Raw genomic sequence first — 21586 nt, 5'->3', positions numbered from 1 at the left:
TAAGGTTTACAACCTTTCGTGAGTGAGAATTTCATAAAAAAAAAGTATTGAGGGTTGAAGAACCCCTCAATACTTTTGAGGGTATCCTTTCCAGTAGCATCGCATGCCCATTTAGGTTGGGTGTGCTGTCACGTCAATTTGACCATATGATTGCATTTTTATTGAATGAAAGTTTTAAGAGTGCATAGCGCATCAGAACTCATCATAATTGGCCCAATGCAATGCAATTAATTAATAAAGGATAACTTTGAATACTTTAATTTATAAATAAATATAATTTTAAATATGGAAAGAATAAAAGTCAAATGAACAAGAGCTATGCTTCATGCATGCCGTTCATGTGAGAAGCACAAAGGATTTACTCTTCATAGTGAGATTAGATTATCATTGGCAAATACTAGTGAGACATGAATAATTTGAATTTTGATATGATTTTTCAAATACAGCTATATAATATGCACAGAAATCAGAAAAAGTAATCACTTGGGAAATTATTATTTTTCTAGATTATTATTATTATTATTATTATTATTATTATTATTATATGGGTATCTCCATAGAGTCAGAAGACTCATTGCAGGAGACTCAAACTATCAAAACAATATCTATCATACCTCTTCTTGAACTCATTTACAGATAAAGCACTTACAACTGAGTCAAGCAATGCATTCCATTCATTCACCACTCTCTAAGCAAAAAATCTAGTTCTCACACTCTTGTTAACCACACTTTTCCTTAATTTCCAGGGATGACCTCTTGTTCTTCCATCACTATCACACAGCTGAAATATTCCCTTGTATCAATCTTATAAAAACCTTTAAGCAATTTAAATGTTTCATATCATATCTACTCTGCTTATCAACCAACTTCTGTAATCCACAAGCTCTCAATCTATCAATGTAGGGAGCATTTTTTACACCACTCACCAACTTAGTCACTCTCCTCTGAGCCCTCTCCACCAATTCCTCATCTCAAAGGAATCCAGGCAACCAGACTTGAGCACAGTAATCCAAATGTGGAAGTATCAATGCCTTATAAAGAGGAATAATAACCTCTTTATCTCTGGATGTTAGTGTGTTCTTCAATAACCAAGTAATCCTATGTGCTATCTTGGACACCTTAGCAATGTGTCCTCTGAACTTCAACTCCCTATCCACTAATACCTCCAAGTCCCTAGCCTCATCAATCTCTTGGAGTACCATTCCATCAATGTGGTACACAGCTGGTAATCTTTTAACCCCAAAATGCATAACTTTACACTTTTCCAGATTGAACTGAGATCCATTACCCTTTGCCCATTTTGCCAGGTTATTTAAATCATCCTGCAAACTCTCAACATCGGCATGATTTCCCAACTTTCCATCATCAGCAAACAACTGAACATCTCCCTTCAAGTTATTTCCTATATCATTTAGGTATAAATTAAACAATAACGGCCCAAGCACAGAGCCCCGAGGCACACCACTGGTCACCTGCTTCATCCTGGACTCTGCTCCTCCATACACTACTTTCTGGTATCTCTCCATAAGTCATTCTCTTATCCATAACACCAGTTTAGTATCTATCCCCCATTGGTTCTAATTTGCGCAACAGTATTAAACCAAAGACAGGTTGAAATAACTTGTTTTACTTATTTATACACCAATTCCAATCTCTTTTGACTATGATCATATAATACAATAATTAAATTGTTGAATTAGTTAGTACATCTACATGTGCTAAATTATTTGCTGTAACAGTCTTCCAAACATAATGGACACAGACCTTTATTTTTGACATGAGTAATTTCATGCGATGTGATATGCAAGTTGTACTTTTTGCGAAATTTGATTAGTTCATGTGATAATGGAGATGGTGGTATGATTATCAAAAACATGATGATTAGATAAAAGAATATGAGGTGATGAATGTGAGCAAGATTTTTAATGAAGTATCAATGCATAAAGATAGGTTAAGGTGTTGGTTGTTATTCATAACAGTGCTCATGGCATAAACAAAACCAGAGGGAAATAATTGATTAATTTATCGAACTTGCTAATATTTCACTGTATTTCCAGTTAAATGTGGTAGACACATAGCACTTAAGTGGATAGGTATAGAAACAATTCAAATTGTAACTGAAAAAGAACTAATCTCCTAACAAGGTGCTGGCTGAGGTCTGGATAAAAATGAAATTAAATCAGACAAATCCAGGGTAAATATGGTCTTAGAATGATGGCCTCCCAGATCTTTGGCAAATTAATGTGGCCATATTTGTTGAAGTTAGGGGAGTGCTTCACTGCTGATGCCGATTCCAAAAATAGTCTCTCAGACCTATAGCGACTTCTATGTAGCAAAGTTTTCTTCCATTTAATCATGTGTGAAAGAATATCTAGAGCATAGTCTACCAGTACTGACTTGCCATACAGATGATTATCGACATAGCTTTTGTTCTTCATGGAGGATGTCAACAGAGCTATCAGTCTGTTCAAAGTAGGCTAAGTTGCAGGTGCATGGAACTTCATATACTCCAGGATGTGCAAGAGGATAAAGCTGATCCTCAGAAGAAAGGATGGAGGCTGCTAGTTACTAGTTACATGCATAAATGTATGGATATTATATTTGCATAAAGCTTTAGCTATTTTTTCTGATGTACCATAAATATAATAGATGGGAATAGTTTTGTGTTGTGGTCTTGTGTATATTAATTGCAAAAGGGCATGAAATATTTCATCTATCTCATAGGGGTTTTAGCCAATGGCTATAACTCCTATAAAATATAGCATCCTCAAAACACTTGCATAGAACAAGGGTTATTTATTCAGATGAGACATGAGACAAAAATGAAAATCCTCCATGTTATCTGAATAAACAGTCCTTGCTATGTGTAAGAGTTTTGAGGATGCCACAATGCAGAATGGGTGATGTGATTGCATGTATAAGTACTTTCCAGTCTATGTGGATAAACAGAAAAAGAAAATGAACCATTTGACATTCACACTAGAATAACTAGTGTAACTAGGAAGGGAAGACAGTCTGTTTCTTTTTCTATAGTGAAGAGTATTTTAAGATGTTGGTTGTTTAAGTATATTAAAATGTATCTAATATGTCTTAACCATGAGGACAGCAAACACATCATCTACATAGCATAAAGAAGCTGTTAGTTTATGTACAGCTGTATATCCATTCCTTCATGATTACACAGTGATCAGCATTCATTATAACATTATGGAAACAACTACCAAGTTCAAGTACAACTTCAGTTTACTATAAACCAAAATAATTTGAAGAGGTGTACAGACAGCAATCTTATTCGTAACTGCATCAAACTGAAAAAGAAATTTATTTCTGCAAAAGCACTTTGAATCTGTGCACGTACAGAGAAAGCAATACTTAGGGAACAAATTCAAATAGCCCACAAAAACCTAACAATGACCCAAAATCAAGTTTTAAATTTACAATCTGAACTCTCTAGTTATATGAATCCAGATATTTTGAATGTGCTTGAAAGAATCACTGATAATTCAGCTAAATACATTTTGGAAAGTAATAAAGAAAAACTTAAGGATAAATTTCATATAATTGTACAAATCTAACCAATCAGGATATCTCTTCCCCTTCATGTTACTCCAGCAGTGAACAACGAATAAGTGAGACAAGGAGCGACCAACCACGTGCAAGCAATGACCATGTGATCAACCTATCAAGCCGCACCTTAAACAACAGTGAGCATTCACTAATTAATGAAGGTTTAATCTTCACGATAACACCTAGAACTATTAATAAATATTGGTTCGCGGATACATTGTGGTTGGTCAGTGAATTTAGTGCTGCTGTAAAATTGATGTTTATCTGTTTTATTGTATTTTTGCTTAGAAAATTAGTGTTTTAGAGTATATTAGTGTAGATTTTAGTGTTTTTAATGTATTTAGTATTTTATAACATACTTACTTTTATTAAGATATTTCAACAATAAGTATAAGTTTAAAATGGTGCCAAAAATGCACAAGAAAAGTAATGCAAAAAAGAGTGCTACAGGTGAGAACAAGGCTAGCCCTGTTAATGAGGTTACTGGAGTTGGGGAGGAGGTTAATAAAAATGAATTAACCTCCAAAATAGCAAAATTGAAGCAGCTCATCAGAGAAACAACGAGGGAATTACAAAAAGTCGAGAGGTGTTTAAACAAGCATACAGAGAAAATGAAAATTAAGCAGCAAAATAAGAAACAACAAAGCACAGAAACAGGTAAGTCTGGAAGTAACAGAAATCATGTAAGTGACATTGTTAGTAAAAAGAAAGACGTTATTTAGTATGGTGAGTCTACAATAAAACATGCTATTGATGAGCAAGTTATAACTTTGAGTCTTCCTGGAGCAAAAATTAAGAATATAAAGGAAGCAATTCAAAAACAGAAAAGAAAAGGTAATGAAATCGTAATTGTAGTAGGTACTAACAACTTAACTAGGGATAAGTTTATGAGAGAAGACATGAAAGGGTTGTTGGAAGAGGTGAGAGTGAAAAGTGAGAAAGTGAAAACGTCAGTATTTTACCTCAATATGATAAAAATGAATTAAAAAGAAGGGCTATGATGGAATGGATGCGAGTTTTTGGATGTGTGGAGTGAGTTTGAGAGAAGATTGCATTTGTATAAGAGGAACAGCCTACACCTGAATGCGTTTGGTAACAGGAGTCTAGAAAAACTAATAACTGTCATGAGACCTAACACAGAGTCAGGCAAACTAAATTATAAAGGGAGGAATGGTGAGAATGTGAGTATAAGAGCAACAATGTTATATAACTGTGTTAATGACAGGAATGGGCTTTGTCATAGAAATATTGATGAGGAGAGAATGATTTCGACTTTGTGTTCATCCTGTTCAGACCCATCAAATGTGTGCAAAGATACTCACATGTATAAGGCACTAGAGAAGAACAGAGATCTACAAGTTGTCCAACTGTGTCATGCAGAACATGCAAGTAGATTATTATGCCTGTACACAAATGCTAGAGTCTCAAAAACAAAGGGTTTCTGAGACTGAGTTTGTTGCCTTAGTCAATATGTTGGGAACTCAGATTATAGGTATTAGTGAGACCTGGCTATCAGAATCAGACATACTAACTCGTATTGAGTGTAAAGGGCACACTATTTTTAGAAAGGATAGAGAGGATAGGAGAGCAGGAGGCATGCTGCTAATCATATTGGATGACTTGAATCCAGTTAGAATTGATATTTCATGTGGCAGTGAGTTTTAAAGCCATCTGGTGTGAGTTAGAATCTAACAAGATCAATTACATAGTGGAATGTTGTTACCTGGTGGATCGGTTGATAGTGATGAAGAAATGCATCACCAAATAGAAAAGATGAGAGTGAAAAAAGTAATCATAATGGGAGACTTTAATTATCCAAATATTGATTGGGTAGTAGTAGAATCTCATGAGAATAATAAAAATGCATTTATTGAGCTGTTGCGGAATAACTTCCTCAAGCAGCATGTGACAGAAGGAACTCGAGGTCAAAGAGTGATAGATTTTATTGTAGTGTCAGAGGGCATTTCAGTTAAAGATGTAACTATTCAACCTCCAGTTGGTGACAGTGATCATGCAGTACTCACTTAGGAAGTGACTAAGTGACATGCACCATTCAGAAAATGTTACATACTGAACTGCAAAGCAGGAAATTATAACCAACTGAGGAGTATGCTAAGTTCAGAGGAATGGGATCGGTTGATGGATGGGAAGAATATCGGCAGTGCATGGGAAGCATTCAAACAATACTTAAATGATGAGATATCAGAGTGTGTCCTGAGAGTTTCACGAATAAATAGGATAGGAGTCAAATGGATATGTAATCTTATTAAGCAAGAGATTCATAAGAAAAGGATGATGTGAAAGAATACCATGTGCATAAGGATGATGTGCATTATGAAAATTATAAGCAGCAGGCTAGAACAGTCACAACTGTTGTAATGAGAGCAAAGTCTGACTATAAAAAGAAACTGGCTCTGCGTGCTAAAGACAACCAAAAGAATTCTGTCGATATGCTGCAAGTAAAAGAAAGAATGAATATGAAAGAATAACTCCTATAAATGCAGATGGAATGAGGGTTACAGATGCAGAAGAGGTTATTCAGTTAATGAGTGCCCATTTTGTTAAAAGCTATCAACCTGGTGTATGTGACATGGACCTCACTGCTACCTCTTCACTGGATGAAGAAACTCAGGTGTATGAGGATGAGGTATTAGAGCTGTTGCACAAATTGAATAAGAATTCAGCAATAGGAACTGATGAAATATCAGCACGTGTGCTAAAAGCGTGTTCAGTTGAACTGGCTACTCCATTGATCAGGCTGTTTAATACGAGTCTCAGAACAAGGAAGTTTCCACAGGAATGGAGGAATGTATGGTAATTCCATTGCACATGGGTGGTGCAAAGACTGATGTATCCAGCTATCGACCAATCAGTATCTCAGGAGTGGTGGTGAAGATTATAGAAAAATTGGTTAGGGCTCGCATTCAGAAATAGACAGTGAATCTCTACTTTGCAATGAAAAACATGGGTTTACTAAGGGAATGTCATGTTTCAGCAACTTGCTCACATTCTCAGCTATCATGGTGTAACATGAAGAATAAATATCATAAATTAAAACCCCTGCATAAAAAAATGAATTATTTAATGGAAAATTTCTTGCATCCAGTAATATGTATAAAACATAAGGGTTGTTGTTAAAGTAGCTGATAAAGGAAGGAATGTATTAATATTGTAATATGACTTAAAATAAGGAATTCTAACTAAATAAGTAGCTGACAAAGGAAAGTATAGATTAATATTGTAATACGATTAAAAATGAGAGAGTTAAGTAAATAAGTAGAAATGGGTGAGTCATAAAATACGTTATGTGAGAGATTAAGTTATTAAGTAGAATTCATAGAAAAGGTTTGAAATGGGATTAAATCAAGCTAGCACAAGAAAAGCAAAGCGATCGCTTAGGGCCGATCCCCGGATTGAAACATTGAGAACCGGCTTGCCGATCAAATGACGTTTGGCGAGAAAACGCCACCATAATTGGTCGATGATTAAAAAACAAGTAGAAGGAGGAGAAAGGAAGTAAGAAAAGGTGCCGTTAGGGGAGCAGCTATAAAAGGGTTGGTAACCCCCCAGAGGTGACTCTTTTTGGATAGTCGCTTTTGGCCTTGGAGTTTGGTTTTGGTTCCGGTGGAGTTCACGGGGTTTTCCTGAGTGGCGACAGGGGTGATATCTCCTCGTCACAACACGGAAACGAAAGTGAGCGGGATTTCGATTCCCATTTTCCCGAGTAGGAAGCAAAGGAAAAATTGCCATAGAGTCCTAGAAAAGGAGGGATCTTCTTCGTTTCGACGCTAGTGATAACTACGCAAAGCAGAAAGCTGTAAAGAGATCGATGTCCTCGTTGCTGATAGTAGAGCAAATATATGTGTGTTAAAGTATTCCAGAGTTACGAGAAGTTATACCAGAGGTTCGTTTGGAAAAGAATAAAGGCCCATACGAAGAGCTCAAGAAAGGTACTGTAAATCATAACCTATGTTAGCTAGAAATTTGTCTGTGAAAAGTATCGTGATTCCAATACAGAACTGTTGAAGTTATACTAGGACTTTAGTATATGATAGAATGTGTTATGTGTAGATTGACTAGTGTTAAAGATTTGTGAATGATTAAGAGTCCTAAGGTATTTTTGCATGTCTATTATATTGCACAAGATATTTAAATGACATAATTGTGTGTTAGTGCAAATAACAGTATCACGGAACAGTGTGAATTAAGTAATTACGTATCCTAAGAATTGAATGCCTAATGTAATGTATAAAATAATTGAAATGTCACAAGTATGTGTTAGCAGTGAATAATTTGTTAATCTACTTCAGTATGAATAATCAGATAGTGTGAATTGATCTAATTTGTTCACATCAGGTGAATTTATGAATTAATGTGTATGGCGGCATAATCACAATTAGCCATATTGCTTGTAATGATTTAATGTTAGTCTATAAGTATTTTAGTTTAGTATTTGAATTGTACCATGTTTAGAAACTTAATAAACCTTTTGTTCAACGATAAAAGAGTTGTCTGATGTTGCTAATCCAGTGCACCGCTTAAAATCATCGTACCTAATCACGCGGGAAATTTAATGTTGAGGAAAGAGATTAAGAGTCACGACTGCAATAATATTTAAATACTAAGAGATATATTCGAGATTGACTTTCTCCCTATTCATGACAACATAAATGGTGCAGTTGATAACCACTTGAAAATGTTGTACTTAGTCACGCGGAAAATTTAAGTTGAGAATCGAGTTAAGTGTCACGACTGCAATAGTTACACTTTCAGATATATTTGAGTTCTTTCTCCTTGTTTATGTATGTAATATCCTAAACTAAATATCCCAAAAGGCGCAGTATAAATACAAATATTAGGGGTACTACGGGGAGCAATAACTTAGATATCGGTATAAGTTTTGGTAAAATCTTGGGCATAGAAGTTAGAAGAATATAGATAAAAGGAATTTGTAAGATTAGAGTAGAAATTGTAAATTGGGACACAACAATAAGAATTCAGCAATAGGAACTGATGAAATATCAGCACGTGTGCTAAAAGAGTGTTCAGTTGAACTGGCTATTCCATTGACCAGGCTGTTTAATACGAGTCTCAGAACAAGGAAGTTTCCACAGGAATGGAGGAATGTATGGTAATTCCATTGCACATGGGTGGTGCAAAGACTGATGTATCCAGCTATCGACCAATTAGTATCTCAGGAGTGGTGGTGAAGATTATAGAAAAATTGGTTAGGGCTCGCATTCAGAAATAGACAGTGAATCTCTACTTTGCAATGAAAAACATGGGTTTACTAAGGGAATGTCATGTTTCAGCAACTTGCTCACATTGTATAATAATGTTACCATTGAACTAGACAAGAGGAATGGATACACCCATGATAATTTTGGATTTTGCTAAGGCTTTTGACAGAATACAGCATGATAGACTGTTGCATAAATTGGAGAAGATGGGTTTGGGTTATACAATATTAGGATGGATAAGAGAATGGAAAACTGACAGATATCAAAAAGTAGTATACAGGGAATCTGAGTCTGCAAGGTTTAAGGTAACAAGTGGTGTTCACAAGGATCAGTGCTTGGTCCACTGTTATTCAATGTATACAATAATCATACCAATTATATATTTAGTTTAATCCTTTATCCAAGTGTAAGCAAACAAAGTTTGCGACTGAAGTATTTTCAGGACTGGGGTAACTCATAGCAAAGGTGGTATAGCTTCTCATCACTTGCCTTAGTATCCCATAATGCAAAGCACATCTCCTTGCGGACATGTATAATGCTATTTGATGTTTTAAGGATACTTGTGACATAAAGACTAAATAATATATGCACGTAAACACAAGGAAGATATTTAATTAACCAAATATTTCTGGAAATATTTGGTTAATTAAATATCAGCCTGGAAATAGCAGACCATCTTCAGTGGCACTACAAGAACAGTTAAAAAAAAAAAAATACAAGTTGGAATACTAACAATAGATCATTTAAAAATAGAACAAGGCGCTTGTTCTATTTTTGGATGTTTGGTTAATTAAATATCTTTCTTGTGTTTATGTGCATATATTATTCATGTATAATGCTATGTTAAGGGAAGGGGTCACTACCCAGACCAGTTTCAACCTTTTTTGAGATCTCATCAGTGGGAGCCAGACCCAAAGGTGGAAGTAATGGAGAAGTGATCTTTCCATATATGAGTTGCCAAAAGGACACCTTATTACTAAAATTCTCTGGATTAGAGATAATTGATGGATTTTTTTTCACTTGGCTATGCTACCAATTATATATTTGGTTTAATCCTTTATCTAAGTGTCAGGTGTGACACCTTTTGGCAACTCGTATATGGAAATATGACTTCTCCATTACTTCCACCTTAGTATCACCACCTCTGGGTCTGGCTCCGACTGATGAGACCTCAATAAAGGTCAAAACCAGTCTTGATAGTGACCCTTCCCTTAATGCATAACATTATACGCATCCATAAGGAGATATGCTTTGCATTATGGAATACTAAGGCAAGTGATGCAAAGTTATACCACCTTTGACATCAGTTGCCCCAGTCCTGAAAATACTTCAGGATCAAACTTTGTTTGCTTACACTTGGATAAAGGATTAAACCAAATATATAATTGGTAGCATAGCCAAGTGAAAAAACCTCCATCAATTATACAATAACGATATTGGGAAGGATTTGACAAGCGACATAAGGCTATTTGCTGATGATGCAAAGATTGGCAGGGTAATCAGGAATGCCACTGATATGCAGTACTTGTAGAATCATTTGAATAGGCTAGAATTGTGAGAATAGGAAAATGGATGTCAGTAAATATCAAGTCATTTACTTCAGCATGATTAGATATCTAATGTCGTATTATATTGGTGGGATTATGCTTGAAGAAACTGATGAGGCTAGGGATCTTGGGGTGTTAGTAGATAAAAAGTTGAACTTCAGGGGCCATGTAGCAAAGATTGCAAATACAACTCAAAAGATAATTGCAATGCTGAAACGAATGTTCACAAGTAAAGATAAGGATGTCATTTTGCTTCTTTACAAAACTTTGATAGGACCTCACTTGGACTATTGTGTGCTGGTCTGGTCTCCTCGTTTTTGTTGTAATTCTGATATATTGGAGAAAAGAGTGCAAAGGAGAGTGTTAAAAATGATATCAGGATTATGGAATATTGCTATGAAGACAGATTGAGAATTTGTAGACTGCAGACACTAGCAAAAAAAAGGAGAAAGAGGGATGATATGACTGAGACTTACAAACTTCTGAAAGGGGCATATAGGATGCCAATTGATGGAATTTTTCAATTTATAGAGGGTGGGGAAAGGACAAGAGGGCATCCTTGGAAGCTGAGAATCAATACTGCTAAGAAGGGAGTGAGGGCTAGATTTTTCTCTCATAGGGAGATGCATGATTGGAATTGATTGCCATTGGATGTTGTGCGTGCAAGCAGTGTGAATGAATTAAAGCATAAGTATGATAACTGGCCTATCTTACTTATGCTTGATGAGTCTCTGACTTCCTGGAGGTCTCTCTTAATAATAATAATAATAAATAAACTGGATGTTATATACCACATAGAAAGAGACATTAAGCTTCTTCCAAATAATATAGCTGATAAAATTCATTTAGAAACCAGCAATGTTTTGAAGAAAAAGAAAGCTGTATGTAGCAATCTTACCAAAACAGATCTAGCAACAGTGAAGTCTTTAAAAGCTAATGAGGATATAATTGTAACAAACTTGAACAAAGTTTATTATTATTATCTCAAGGCCCATGGAGTCAAAGACCCATCTAGGAGGTCATTTTTCACATACCTCATCATATTGCGCCTTAAACACACTCAAATTCTCTGCAGACACCACACTCTCAGGCAAGGCATTCCAATCATTCACAACTCTGCATGCAAAATACCTACTTCTCACTCCCCTACTCACACCCTTCTTATACAGCTTCCAGGGATGACCTCTGGTTCTCTCCTGATTTCCCACCGTTTTTTGTAAAACCTCTCCAACACTGATTCTACAACAACCCCTTACTAACTTGTAGGGATGAACCTTTTTCACATAACACTACCTCAGACCGTCACAACTGCTAACTCTATATAAAGCCAAAATCCGCTCAGCCACAGAATATTGCTCCCATATTTGGGATGGTGCACCAAAATCCTCTCTAAGATTGGTTGATTCTATACACAAGAGGGCAATCCTGATAATTAATGATCCCTCTTTCTCTCACATACCCACTTCAATCCCTTTCTCTCTCTCTCTCACAGATGTTCAGTTTCTGCCTTGTGTCTCTTCTACAAATACTGTCATGGATAGTACTCTACTGAATTAGTCACTATTATTCCTCCACTCTCCTCCAAAATCATTAAAACAAGAACCACTACTAACCAACATCCCTTTACAGCCCATCCTGAAACTCACCAAACCAACACTGCCTCCTCCTTCATCCATTCTACTTCTGTCCTTTGGAACAGTCCCCCCCCCCACTCTGCCTTCCAAAAAGATTATAACCCTCAGCTGTTCAAGCAAAATGTGAACAGATTCTTCCTTTCTTTTATTCCTCTTGCCCACACAGGGCAATAATGTGCTATAGGTCTTGTAGTCCTTTGTGTGTGTTGATCAGATAAAAAGCCAATATAGGAGATAGAGAGATTATAGACACCATGCTCAATGCTAGTAATGATTTCTAGAACAGGTACTTGTCTAGGGAAGATGGCAAAATTATGATCTTCATCTGGGTGTACTGAGAGCATCTTCTGTCAAGTAATGTAAAGTTTCAAATTTTTCCAAGTGATGGTTTTTGACTTTCAAATTCTTTAGTTCCTGCAGTTTTGGAGATGGTGTAGAGAATCAACCATAGTTCTGGATTTGGTATTTCTAATATTCTTTTCATAACAAAGTAATAGCAGCACTGATTTTTGTGAGTTTTACATGTCACTGCTAATCTGTTCATGTATTAATGCTAAATTCACTTGCATGTAGATATGTGTGGCTTTAGTGGAATGAAATATATGTTTGAATTTTAAACAGGAATGGTACTACTGTCCTAACAACTTTAAAGGAAAGCAAGCCTGTTAAGTTGTAGTGCCAATTTAATTTCTACTTACCTAACTGGTGTGCTTTACATGTAATAGTTTGTCCCTATAGAACTTGAACATGTAAAGACTGGCTTAGTGTTAGTTGTTATTCATAACAATGCTTCAAGGTATAAACACCACCACAAAAAATAACCAACTGAATTATTTAACTTACTAATATTTCACTGGATTTCCAACTCCCACATCCTCAGAGCACAAAAATTGTAACTAAAACCGAACTAATGTCCTTACAAGTTAAAAAACAAAGTTAAATCAGAAAAGTCAAGGTAAATGTGGTTTAGAATGATTGTCTCCCAGATCTTTGGAAAACTGAAACAGTTTTCCAAAGATCTGGGATATATATGGTTCATGTTGAGGTTGAAGAAGTGTTTAAGGATAATGCTGATTTTAAAAATTTGGACATAATGGTCAGTTTTGATATTACTGCTTTATTTACCAATGTGCCATTAAGAAAGACCGTTGACCTTATTAAGCTGCATTACCCTGCTGACATATTTCAACTATTCAAATTCACCATTTATTCACATTAGTTTTCATACAAGTTTCTCATACAAGGTGTGACAAATTCCTAGAATGACCTCATAATATTGCATATACGGTAAGTCATGCAGAACCATGTGACTGTGCATAATTGGACAGGTCTGTGCCTACTGCTTGAATCATATCAAAACCATCAAGCCATTAGCTGATAAGCTATGGTTTGTCAGCTAACGGCTTGATTTTCATGTTGTTGCTTTTGGCAGAAAAACGAGTGAAAGGAATTTAGTACAGTTCATTTAACATCAAGTTTCATGCAAAGTTAGGCAAAATTACAAGTGAAACTCTAGACATATTAAGAGTGGTTTATGGTGATAACGGTGCCATGAAAAAAGTCTGTTGTATTTAAATAGCATAAAAGGCACTCTTAATGATCATCTATACTAATCGATTTATATGTGAAAGTGGCATTAAAGCTGACATTATTATTATTAACAAGAGGAATGCGAAGCTGTGAAAGATTATGAAAGAATTGGACAACCACAAACCCATTAAACACATGAAAAATGTGGAAAGAGTGAACAATTAGTTCGGTCTGACAGATCATTAAGTATATGGTTAATGTTGGGAATTAAATTTAAACAGAGAAACACTGAGGAAGATTTTCATGAACCATTTAGAAATGAGAGAAATCTCTAAAGAGATGGTTCTGCAAATTTTAAGGAAAGATCAAAATCAGAGGTTTCTTGATATTTGTTCTGATCTTTCTTCAGAATTGGCTGTTTTTCATAGTTACTACTGGCAACGAAACTTGGTATTTTCAATACAACCCTGAAGCAAAATGCCAAGCATGCAATGGAAAACACCATCTTCATGAAGATTTAAAAAAGGAGCTAATGTCACTATTGCAGATCAAGAAATTGAACTTTGGCTGAACAACTGGATCAGCCATCATGGCAATGTCCCTGCATATGACAATAGCTGTCCAAGAATTTCTGAATTGTTGGTAGAGATGGAAAGCTGTAGAGTAGGTGCCCTACCTCAATGAGTCTTTGAACTCCTTGAAGGTGTCACATAATAAAATCAATCACAAAACTGGACCATCCTCTGTATTCACCAAACTTAGCCCTTTGACTTTTGGTTATTCCCAAAACTGAAGAATGCTTTCAAAACACAGATGTTTTGACATCATGTGGCGACAATAATAAGAAGCATTCCAGTAATGTTTTGAACAATGGTAGCATTGTCTAAGTGCATTACTGTATAAGGGGGATTACTTCAAAGGCCAGAAAAGCCACTAGTCACTATTGCAGATCAAGAAAATGCTTATTTGTTTTTTTCAATTGTAAGGGAAGAATTTACTTCACATTCTTAAACAAGGGCAAACAGTATATCATCATTGTTATTTAGATATGCTGGCAAGGTTATGTGGAACTGTTCATAAGAGACTTGAACTTTGGCTGAACAACTGGATCAGCCATTATGGCAATGTCCCTGCATATGACAATAGCTGTCCAAGAATTTCTGAATTGTTGGTAGAGATGGAAAGCTGTAGAGTAGGTGCCCTACCTCAATGAGTCTTTGAACTCCTTGAAGGTGTCACATAATAATAAAATCAATCACAAAACTGGACCATCCTCTGTATTCATCAAACTTAGCCCTTTGACTTTTGGTTATTCCCAAAACTGAAGAATGCTTTCAAAACACAGATGTTTTGACATCATGTGGCGACAGTAATAAGAAGCATTCCAGTTTTGAACAATGGTAGCATTGTCTAAGTGCATTACTGTATAAGGGGATTATTTCAAAGGCCAGAAAAGCCACTAGTCTACAGGAAAGCAAACAGAGTTTTTACGTGTGCATTCCAGGAATTTAATTGTCACACCTTGTACATATACCAACTACTAGATGAGAGCCGCTGCACACAGTTATAATCAGTTACTTTTGAATATTTACTTGTTCCTTTACAGTGGTACTATACAAAATATAGTGAAATTCTTGTATACTGACAAAACTTGGATATTAAACTAATTTCCATTCTATGGGTAATGGCATTTATTTCAGTATAGACTATCCACAAGTACCATTACTTCTCTGTAATATATTTATATTCTAAGTGAAAGTAATCACTCACCTCAATATCAAACTGCAAGTATCTTCTAACCATATCAGGAGAAACTAAATTTTCTATGATATCAATAGGCACCAGGTGAGGGCACTCAAAAGCTGGACACATAATATTTCTAGCTTCACCATCCTGAATCTTCACATTTAAGTAACTGAAAAAAACGTTTCTTCTAGTAATTGTCAGAATAGTTATTTAAACTTTAAATAATTCTTGTAGCAAGGCTTATACATTGGTCATATATAACTGGTAATTAACTTAAGGAATTTACAACACATAAAACGGATATTAATTAAAGGAAACTTTAATTTATCTGCTCAGATGATGATGCCCTAACCACTGAACTAAACCACATCCGCACCACTTTCTTAGCTAATGGCTACAACCCCCAAAAAATACTAAACCCAGTAAACCACAACCCCCACCCCCTTCACAATAAAGATTACACTAAATCTATCACCATCCCCTACATCCGGGGCATCTCTGAGAAAATAACCAATATCCTCAAAAAAATATGACCTAACTTCTTGTTATAGACCATATAAAAAGTTGGCATCCCTTAACCACTCTATTAAAGACCAACCACTTTCCCTAGACCTACCTGGTGTATACCAGGTCCCTTGCAGCTGTAAATTGTCCTACTTTGGCCAAACAGGCAGGACAGCGATCAGGATTTCAGAACACAAAGACTACATCCAGTTTCACCAGTACAGCCACTCTGGGCTTGCAGACCATGCCACAGAATTCGTTGGAAGAAAACTAAAATAATACATAGCACCAAATTCAAGTACCAAAGATTATTCATGGAATCATCAGCTCTAAAAAACATTCCAAACCTACAAATTTGGGTGCAAATTTGTTGAGGTTTGGAACCCAATGGCCAAGACAACCCAATTAGTCCACTAGGTGGCACCATTAGGACTTTAGGAACAATATTAGTTTCTTGCCTTCTTCCTCTTTTTGCTTTTGTTAGTGCCTGCATGCACATACCATATTTGTATGTTACTGAAGATGGCAACGTGACATTGCCGAAATATTGAAGGTATTCATTCAAGTTTCCTTTAATTAATATCTGTTTTATGCATCATAAATTCCTTAAGTTAATCACCAGTTAAACTTTAAATAATGCTTAAAAAACAGTCAGTCTTAAAATAAAAAAAAGCATCTGTATTTCACAATCATGCGAAAGTTGTTAATTTTATTATAGTACCTAGACATTTTGCTACTCTATATATGATACCTAACCACCTACAATATTTCAAGAGACTATTTTTGAATGTTGGCTGGTGCTTAAGCTTACATGAAATGAAACCAATAAGTTCTAGTTAGCAAACAACTATTTAACAATGACCATCTACTTAATCTTTATAATAAGGAAGATTCTATTCTTAGCAGAACACTTAACCAAGTTGTGCAAAATAACCAAAGAAATTTTCCTATAGATTAAATTTAAGCATCCACATGGTTTTACAAGCTGCTTGTTCATCTTAGCATACAAGAGCAATGTGGTAGAGCTAAGAAAATAACTTGGCTAGTCATGTCTGAGTAACGAACATTTGCAGTAATCAGCAAAATAGCACAAGGATGAGAACTTTCTTAAGCAATTGCTTCCTGTTTTGGAAAGAATGCAGGTTGGATTTTATCATCATCATGCGTATCAAGGATTTTAGGCCTAGCATGGCCTATTCCGGCCTTAGAAGACATCGTTGAATCGTTTAAGAGGACGTCCTGGTTTTCTTTTTCCTAATGGCTTGTTTTGGTAATCTTTCTGTTTTCATTCTTTGAATGTGTTCCATCCATTTATGTTTATATTTTTTAATTTTTTCTATTACTGGTTCTTGGTTTAATTCTTTCATGATTTCTTCATTTCTTTTGTGATCAGGGTATACTTTGCAGTTTTTCTCATAAAGTTCATTTCTGCTGTTATTAATCTTTGTCTTTTTGTTTTATTGTCCAGATTTCACTTCCATACATTAAGACAGGTAGGGCTAATGTATTGTATACTTTTAGTCTGCTTTGCTTTTGAACTAGGTTTGGTTTAAATATAGAGTTAATTACACCTGTTATTTTTAAATATTTTGTAATTTTTACGTTTATATCTTTTTCATATGTGATCGTACATCCCAGGTAGTTAAATGAATTCACCTGTTCTAAGATCTTGTTATCTATTACTATTTTAGTTCTTGGTGGATCTTGTCCTTTAAAGGCCATAGTTTTTGATTTTTCTGTTGATATTATCATATCATAATCTTTGGCTATCTCATTTAGATCTAAAATAGCTTTCTGTAAGTTATCTTCAGAATTTGTCATTATTATTTGGTCGTCGGCAAAGAGGAGCGTGTTTAAGTTTTACTGTAGGAGAAAGTTTAATTCCTTGATGTAAATTTTTATTCCATTTTATTATTATTTCATTTAAGTAGATATTAAAAAGAGTTGCTGAGAGGGGCATCCCTGTCGGACCCCCTTGGTTTATCTCTCTCTTATATGATAGCTCACGATTTAATCTTATTTGTATTTGATTATTTTCATATATACTTGTGATAGCTTTTAGGATATTATTTGGTATTTGTCTTTCTTTTAATATGTTAAATAATATGTTTCTTTTAACTTGGTCAAATGCTTTTTGTCAATAAATGCGATATGTGTTTCTAAAACTATTATTAATTTTAGGCAAAAGGCCAGGTCTATGCATGATCATCTTTTCTAAATCCATTCTGTACTTCTAAAATAAAGTTTTCGGAATATTTCATTAGTTTGCTACTTAATATTCTGCTATATATTTTGTAACAGGAATTTAGTATACTGATACCTCTATAGTTTTTAGGGTCATCTCTATTACCTTTTCTAAAGAAAGGAATCACAATTGCTTTTTTCCATTCTATTGGGGGGGGGGGGATACCAGTTGAATAAATTTTATTTAAAAATAATAAGAGTCTTTCTTTGAATCTTGTTCCTGCGTATTTATATAGTTCTGAACCTAGCTTATCTTCTCCAGGTGATTTTCCGTTTCTTGTTTCTTTCAGGCTGATTTCTAATTCTTTTTTAGTTATTTCCTTTTCATTTTTGTTGTCTGCCAGTTGTCTTTTTCAAAATATTTGTCTGTCCACAATTCTATGTAGTAATTTAGAAATTCTTCTAATTTCAATTCGATGTTTAATTTTATGTTTTCTTTGGTATCTGCATTTAAGTGTTTCAAAATCTTATATACATTGGGTCTTATTTTATATAAATCATGTTCTAAATTAGAAACAAATTTGTTCCATGATTCTCTATGTCTTTTTTTGACTTCTCTTTTAGCTATGGCTCTTATTCTTTTATATTCTATTTCATCTTCTAATCTTTTACTGCTTAACCATTTGTGATAGGCTTCTTTTTTCTTTTTGATTATTTCTTTGATTGCATCATCCCAGATCTTAACAATGACCATCTACTTAATCTTCATAATAAGGAAGATTCTATTCTTAGCAGATTTTATCATTCTATCATTCATACAAATTTTATCATATGGATTTTATCATTCATACAAAAAATAAAATATTTAACAAAAAGTGAATAAAACTTATTTAGCTAGCCAAATGACATCATGAGTGTGTTATTTTTATTATTAAAATCACAGAATCCATTAATGCACTTTATTTGACAAAGGGAGAAGTAATAAATGAGGCCATTCAGCCCTGTTTTCATTATTATTATTATTCAGGCCTCCATGGACTCATCGTGGGAGGTCCTTCCTAGAAAACACAAAGGCTTTCAAGACACATTGCAGAAGGTCCCTCCTAGAAAACACAAAGTCTATCATACCACTCCTTAAACTCATTGACCGGTCTCGCTCTCACCACACTATCAGGCAATGCATTCCACGGTTCAACCACCCTCCATGCAAAGAAACCACTCAGCGCCCTCTTGCTCACAGCTTCCTTTCGTCACTTCCAGGGATGGTCCCTTGTCATCACTCCTTCCAGCTGTTCAACCAAGTGAAAGGACTCCCCAGTGGCCCATCTGTCTAGCTTATTCAAATCCTCTTGCAGGGCTACCACATCTGCATTATTACTAATAACCCTTCCCAGCATCACATCATCTGCAAACAACTAAATATCCCCCTGAAATCCGCTGGCAATGTCATTCATATAAAGGTTAACAATATAGGTTCCAGTACTGAGCCCTGTGGGACCTGACCTGTAACCTTCTGCCTCCTTGAAACTGACACACCATACACAACTCTCTGATATCTATCAGACAGCCAATCCTGAATCCAGTTGACCAACCTGACATCCAAACCCATGTGCTGCAACTTAAATATCCTTATCATATGGCACCCTGTCAAATACCTTTGCTAAATCCAAGAAAATGACAGTATATGTCTTTCTCTCATCTACTGCTCTTATAGCTTTATTATAAAAGGTTAGCACATTACCAAAACAAGAGCACTCCTTAATAAATCCATGTCGACTCTCACAGATAACATTACCCTCATCTGCCCAATGCTGTATACGGTCTATCACTAATTTCTCCAAGATCTTAACAACTACTGATGACACACAAACTGGCCTATAATTAGACACTTCCAGTCTGCTACTGCCCTTATGCAATGGCACTATCTTACCTTCCTTCCATTCCCTGGGCACCTTTCCCATAGCCAGACTTTCATTGAAAAGCCAGGTCAAAGGAGCTGTCAGTTCTTTAGCACATTCTCTAAAAACTCGTGGTGAAATACCATCCAGTCCCATAGCTTTACCGCCATCCAGAGTACTCGGTATTTGGAACACACTCTCCTCCTGCACCTCTAAACCTCGAACCTGCCCTATCCCTCTAGTATTAAAATTTACTCCTCCAGGATGAAATACTCCAATAAAGTGTTCATTGAACAATTCCACTATGTCTTCTGCATCAGTCACTCTATTCCCATTTTTATCCTACAATGTCATTCTTCCACGATCATTTCTCCTCCTACTGGCCACATAGCTAAAAAATTCCCTAGGATTTTCTTTGGATCTTAGGGCCAATCTCTTCTCGCATTCCAGTTTTGCCTTTCTTACCATACTAGTCACTCTCCTGGCCTGTGTGTTATATTCTTCATGCATCTGTTCTTCACCTGTCTCCTTATATCTCTTCCATAGCCTCTTTTTCACACACAGTTCCTGTTTAATACTGTTTGTCATCCCCTTTACACCAAACTGTGTCTGCTTCTTCACTTATGGAATACAGCTTACTATTGCTGCTAACAAATATTCCTTCACAATTTTCCAAACACTAATGATATCCCGGCCTTCCAATTCCTCCCTCCATGAAACTTCCCCAAGTTGACTCTAAGACTAATGTAATCACCTGCCTTATAATTCCACATACATTCTCATCACTTTGATACTCGTGCATGTCTATTCATCTTCCAAGTCAAAACCACATAGTCACTCTCTCCAACTGGTGGGAGAGATGTCATCTCAGTTATTATCAACTCTTCTGATGCTATGACCAAATCCAAAACTCTTGAACCTCTTGTTCCCTCTATTACATGTTGCCTAAGACATTTGTCTCTCAAGAATTCTAGAAATTCCACTCTTATTGCTACATGCATTTTCCTCTCCCCAATTTATACTGCTGTAGTTAAAATCTCCCATAATAATCATTCTTCTTGCACTTGCTAAGCTCAACTGTCTAAACATCTCCTGGTCCCCATCCTGTTTGCTCCTTGATTTGTAGCAACACCCCACTAAATATCCTGTCTTGCCCACCTCTACCTCACACCATATGCTTTTATTTATTGTAATTTTTTTCAAGACTGGTAAGCAGTCATTCTTTACCCTTAGCATTGCTCAAGTCTATCAACTAGGAGAGCACAGCAAATGTTGCCATCTCATGGTCCCTAACATGACTGACAAACACACACATATAGATAGATACTGTGTATTAGAAAATGTATTCACAATAATGATAATAATAATTTTGTTATTGTAAATATTTTGGCCTGAAAATAACAGGCCATCATCAGTGCACAAGCACATTCATAAGGTAAAGCACAAACAATGGAATGTTATTCTTTTTTACAGATCTGAGCCAGATGATGTAATACCACATGAGAGAAATTGAATGGAATGAAACAGAATTAGGAAATAATTTTCATCTCAGTTACAGAGACATTGTCAGGCAGTACAAAATGAAACTTCTAAAACATACACACACAAAGGCAGCATAAAACTTACTGAAACCCATAGATGAAAGCTATTTTACATGCAAGTGTTCGTTTGTGGATACTTGGGTAAAACGATGAAAACAAGATGCTACTGTCAAGTATAATAGAGAAACCTCTCAT

General features: G+C 35.5%; 1 protein-coding gene across 2 annotated transcripts in view; it reads right to left on the bottom strand.

The window, feature by feature from the left end:
* LOC150093130 (ankyrin repeat and IBR domain-containing protein 1-like) overlaps positions 1-21586 on the bottom strand; it is a 424458-nt gene that overhangs the window by 229917 nt on the left and 172955 nt on the right. For both annotated transcript variants that reach the window (XM_090413306.1, XM_090413307.1), the window contains exon 10: positions 15289-15433. In XM_090413306.1, coding sequence (XP_090269432.1) covers positions 15289-15433 — 145 coding nt within the window. The remainder of the gene's footprint in view (positions 1-15288; positions 15434-21586) is intronic.

This window comes from Typopeltis vanoorti, chromosome 24 (assembly GCF_054136105.1).
Source record: "Typopeltis vanoorti isolate ZY-2024b chromosome 24, IOZ_Tvanoo_1.0, whole genome shotgun sequence".
NCBI classification, from domain to species: Eukaryota; Metazoa; Arthropoda; class Arachnida; order Uropygi; family Thelyphonidae; genus Typopeltis; species Typopeltis vanoorti.
This window is presented reverse-complemented; position numbering and strand designations above follow the sequence as displayed.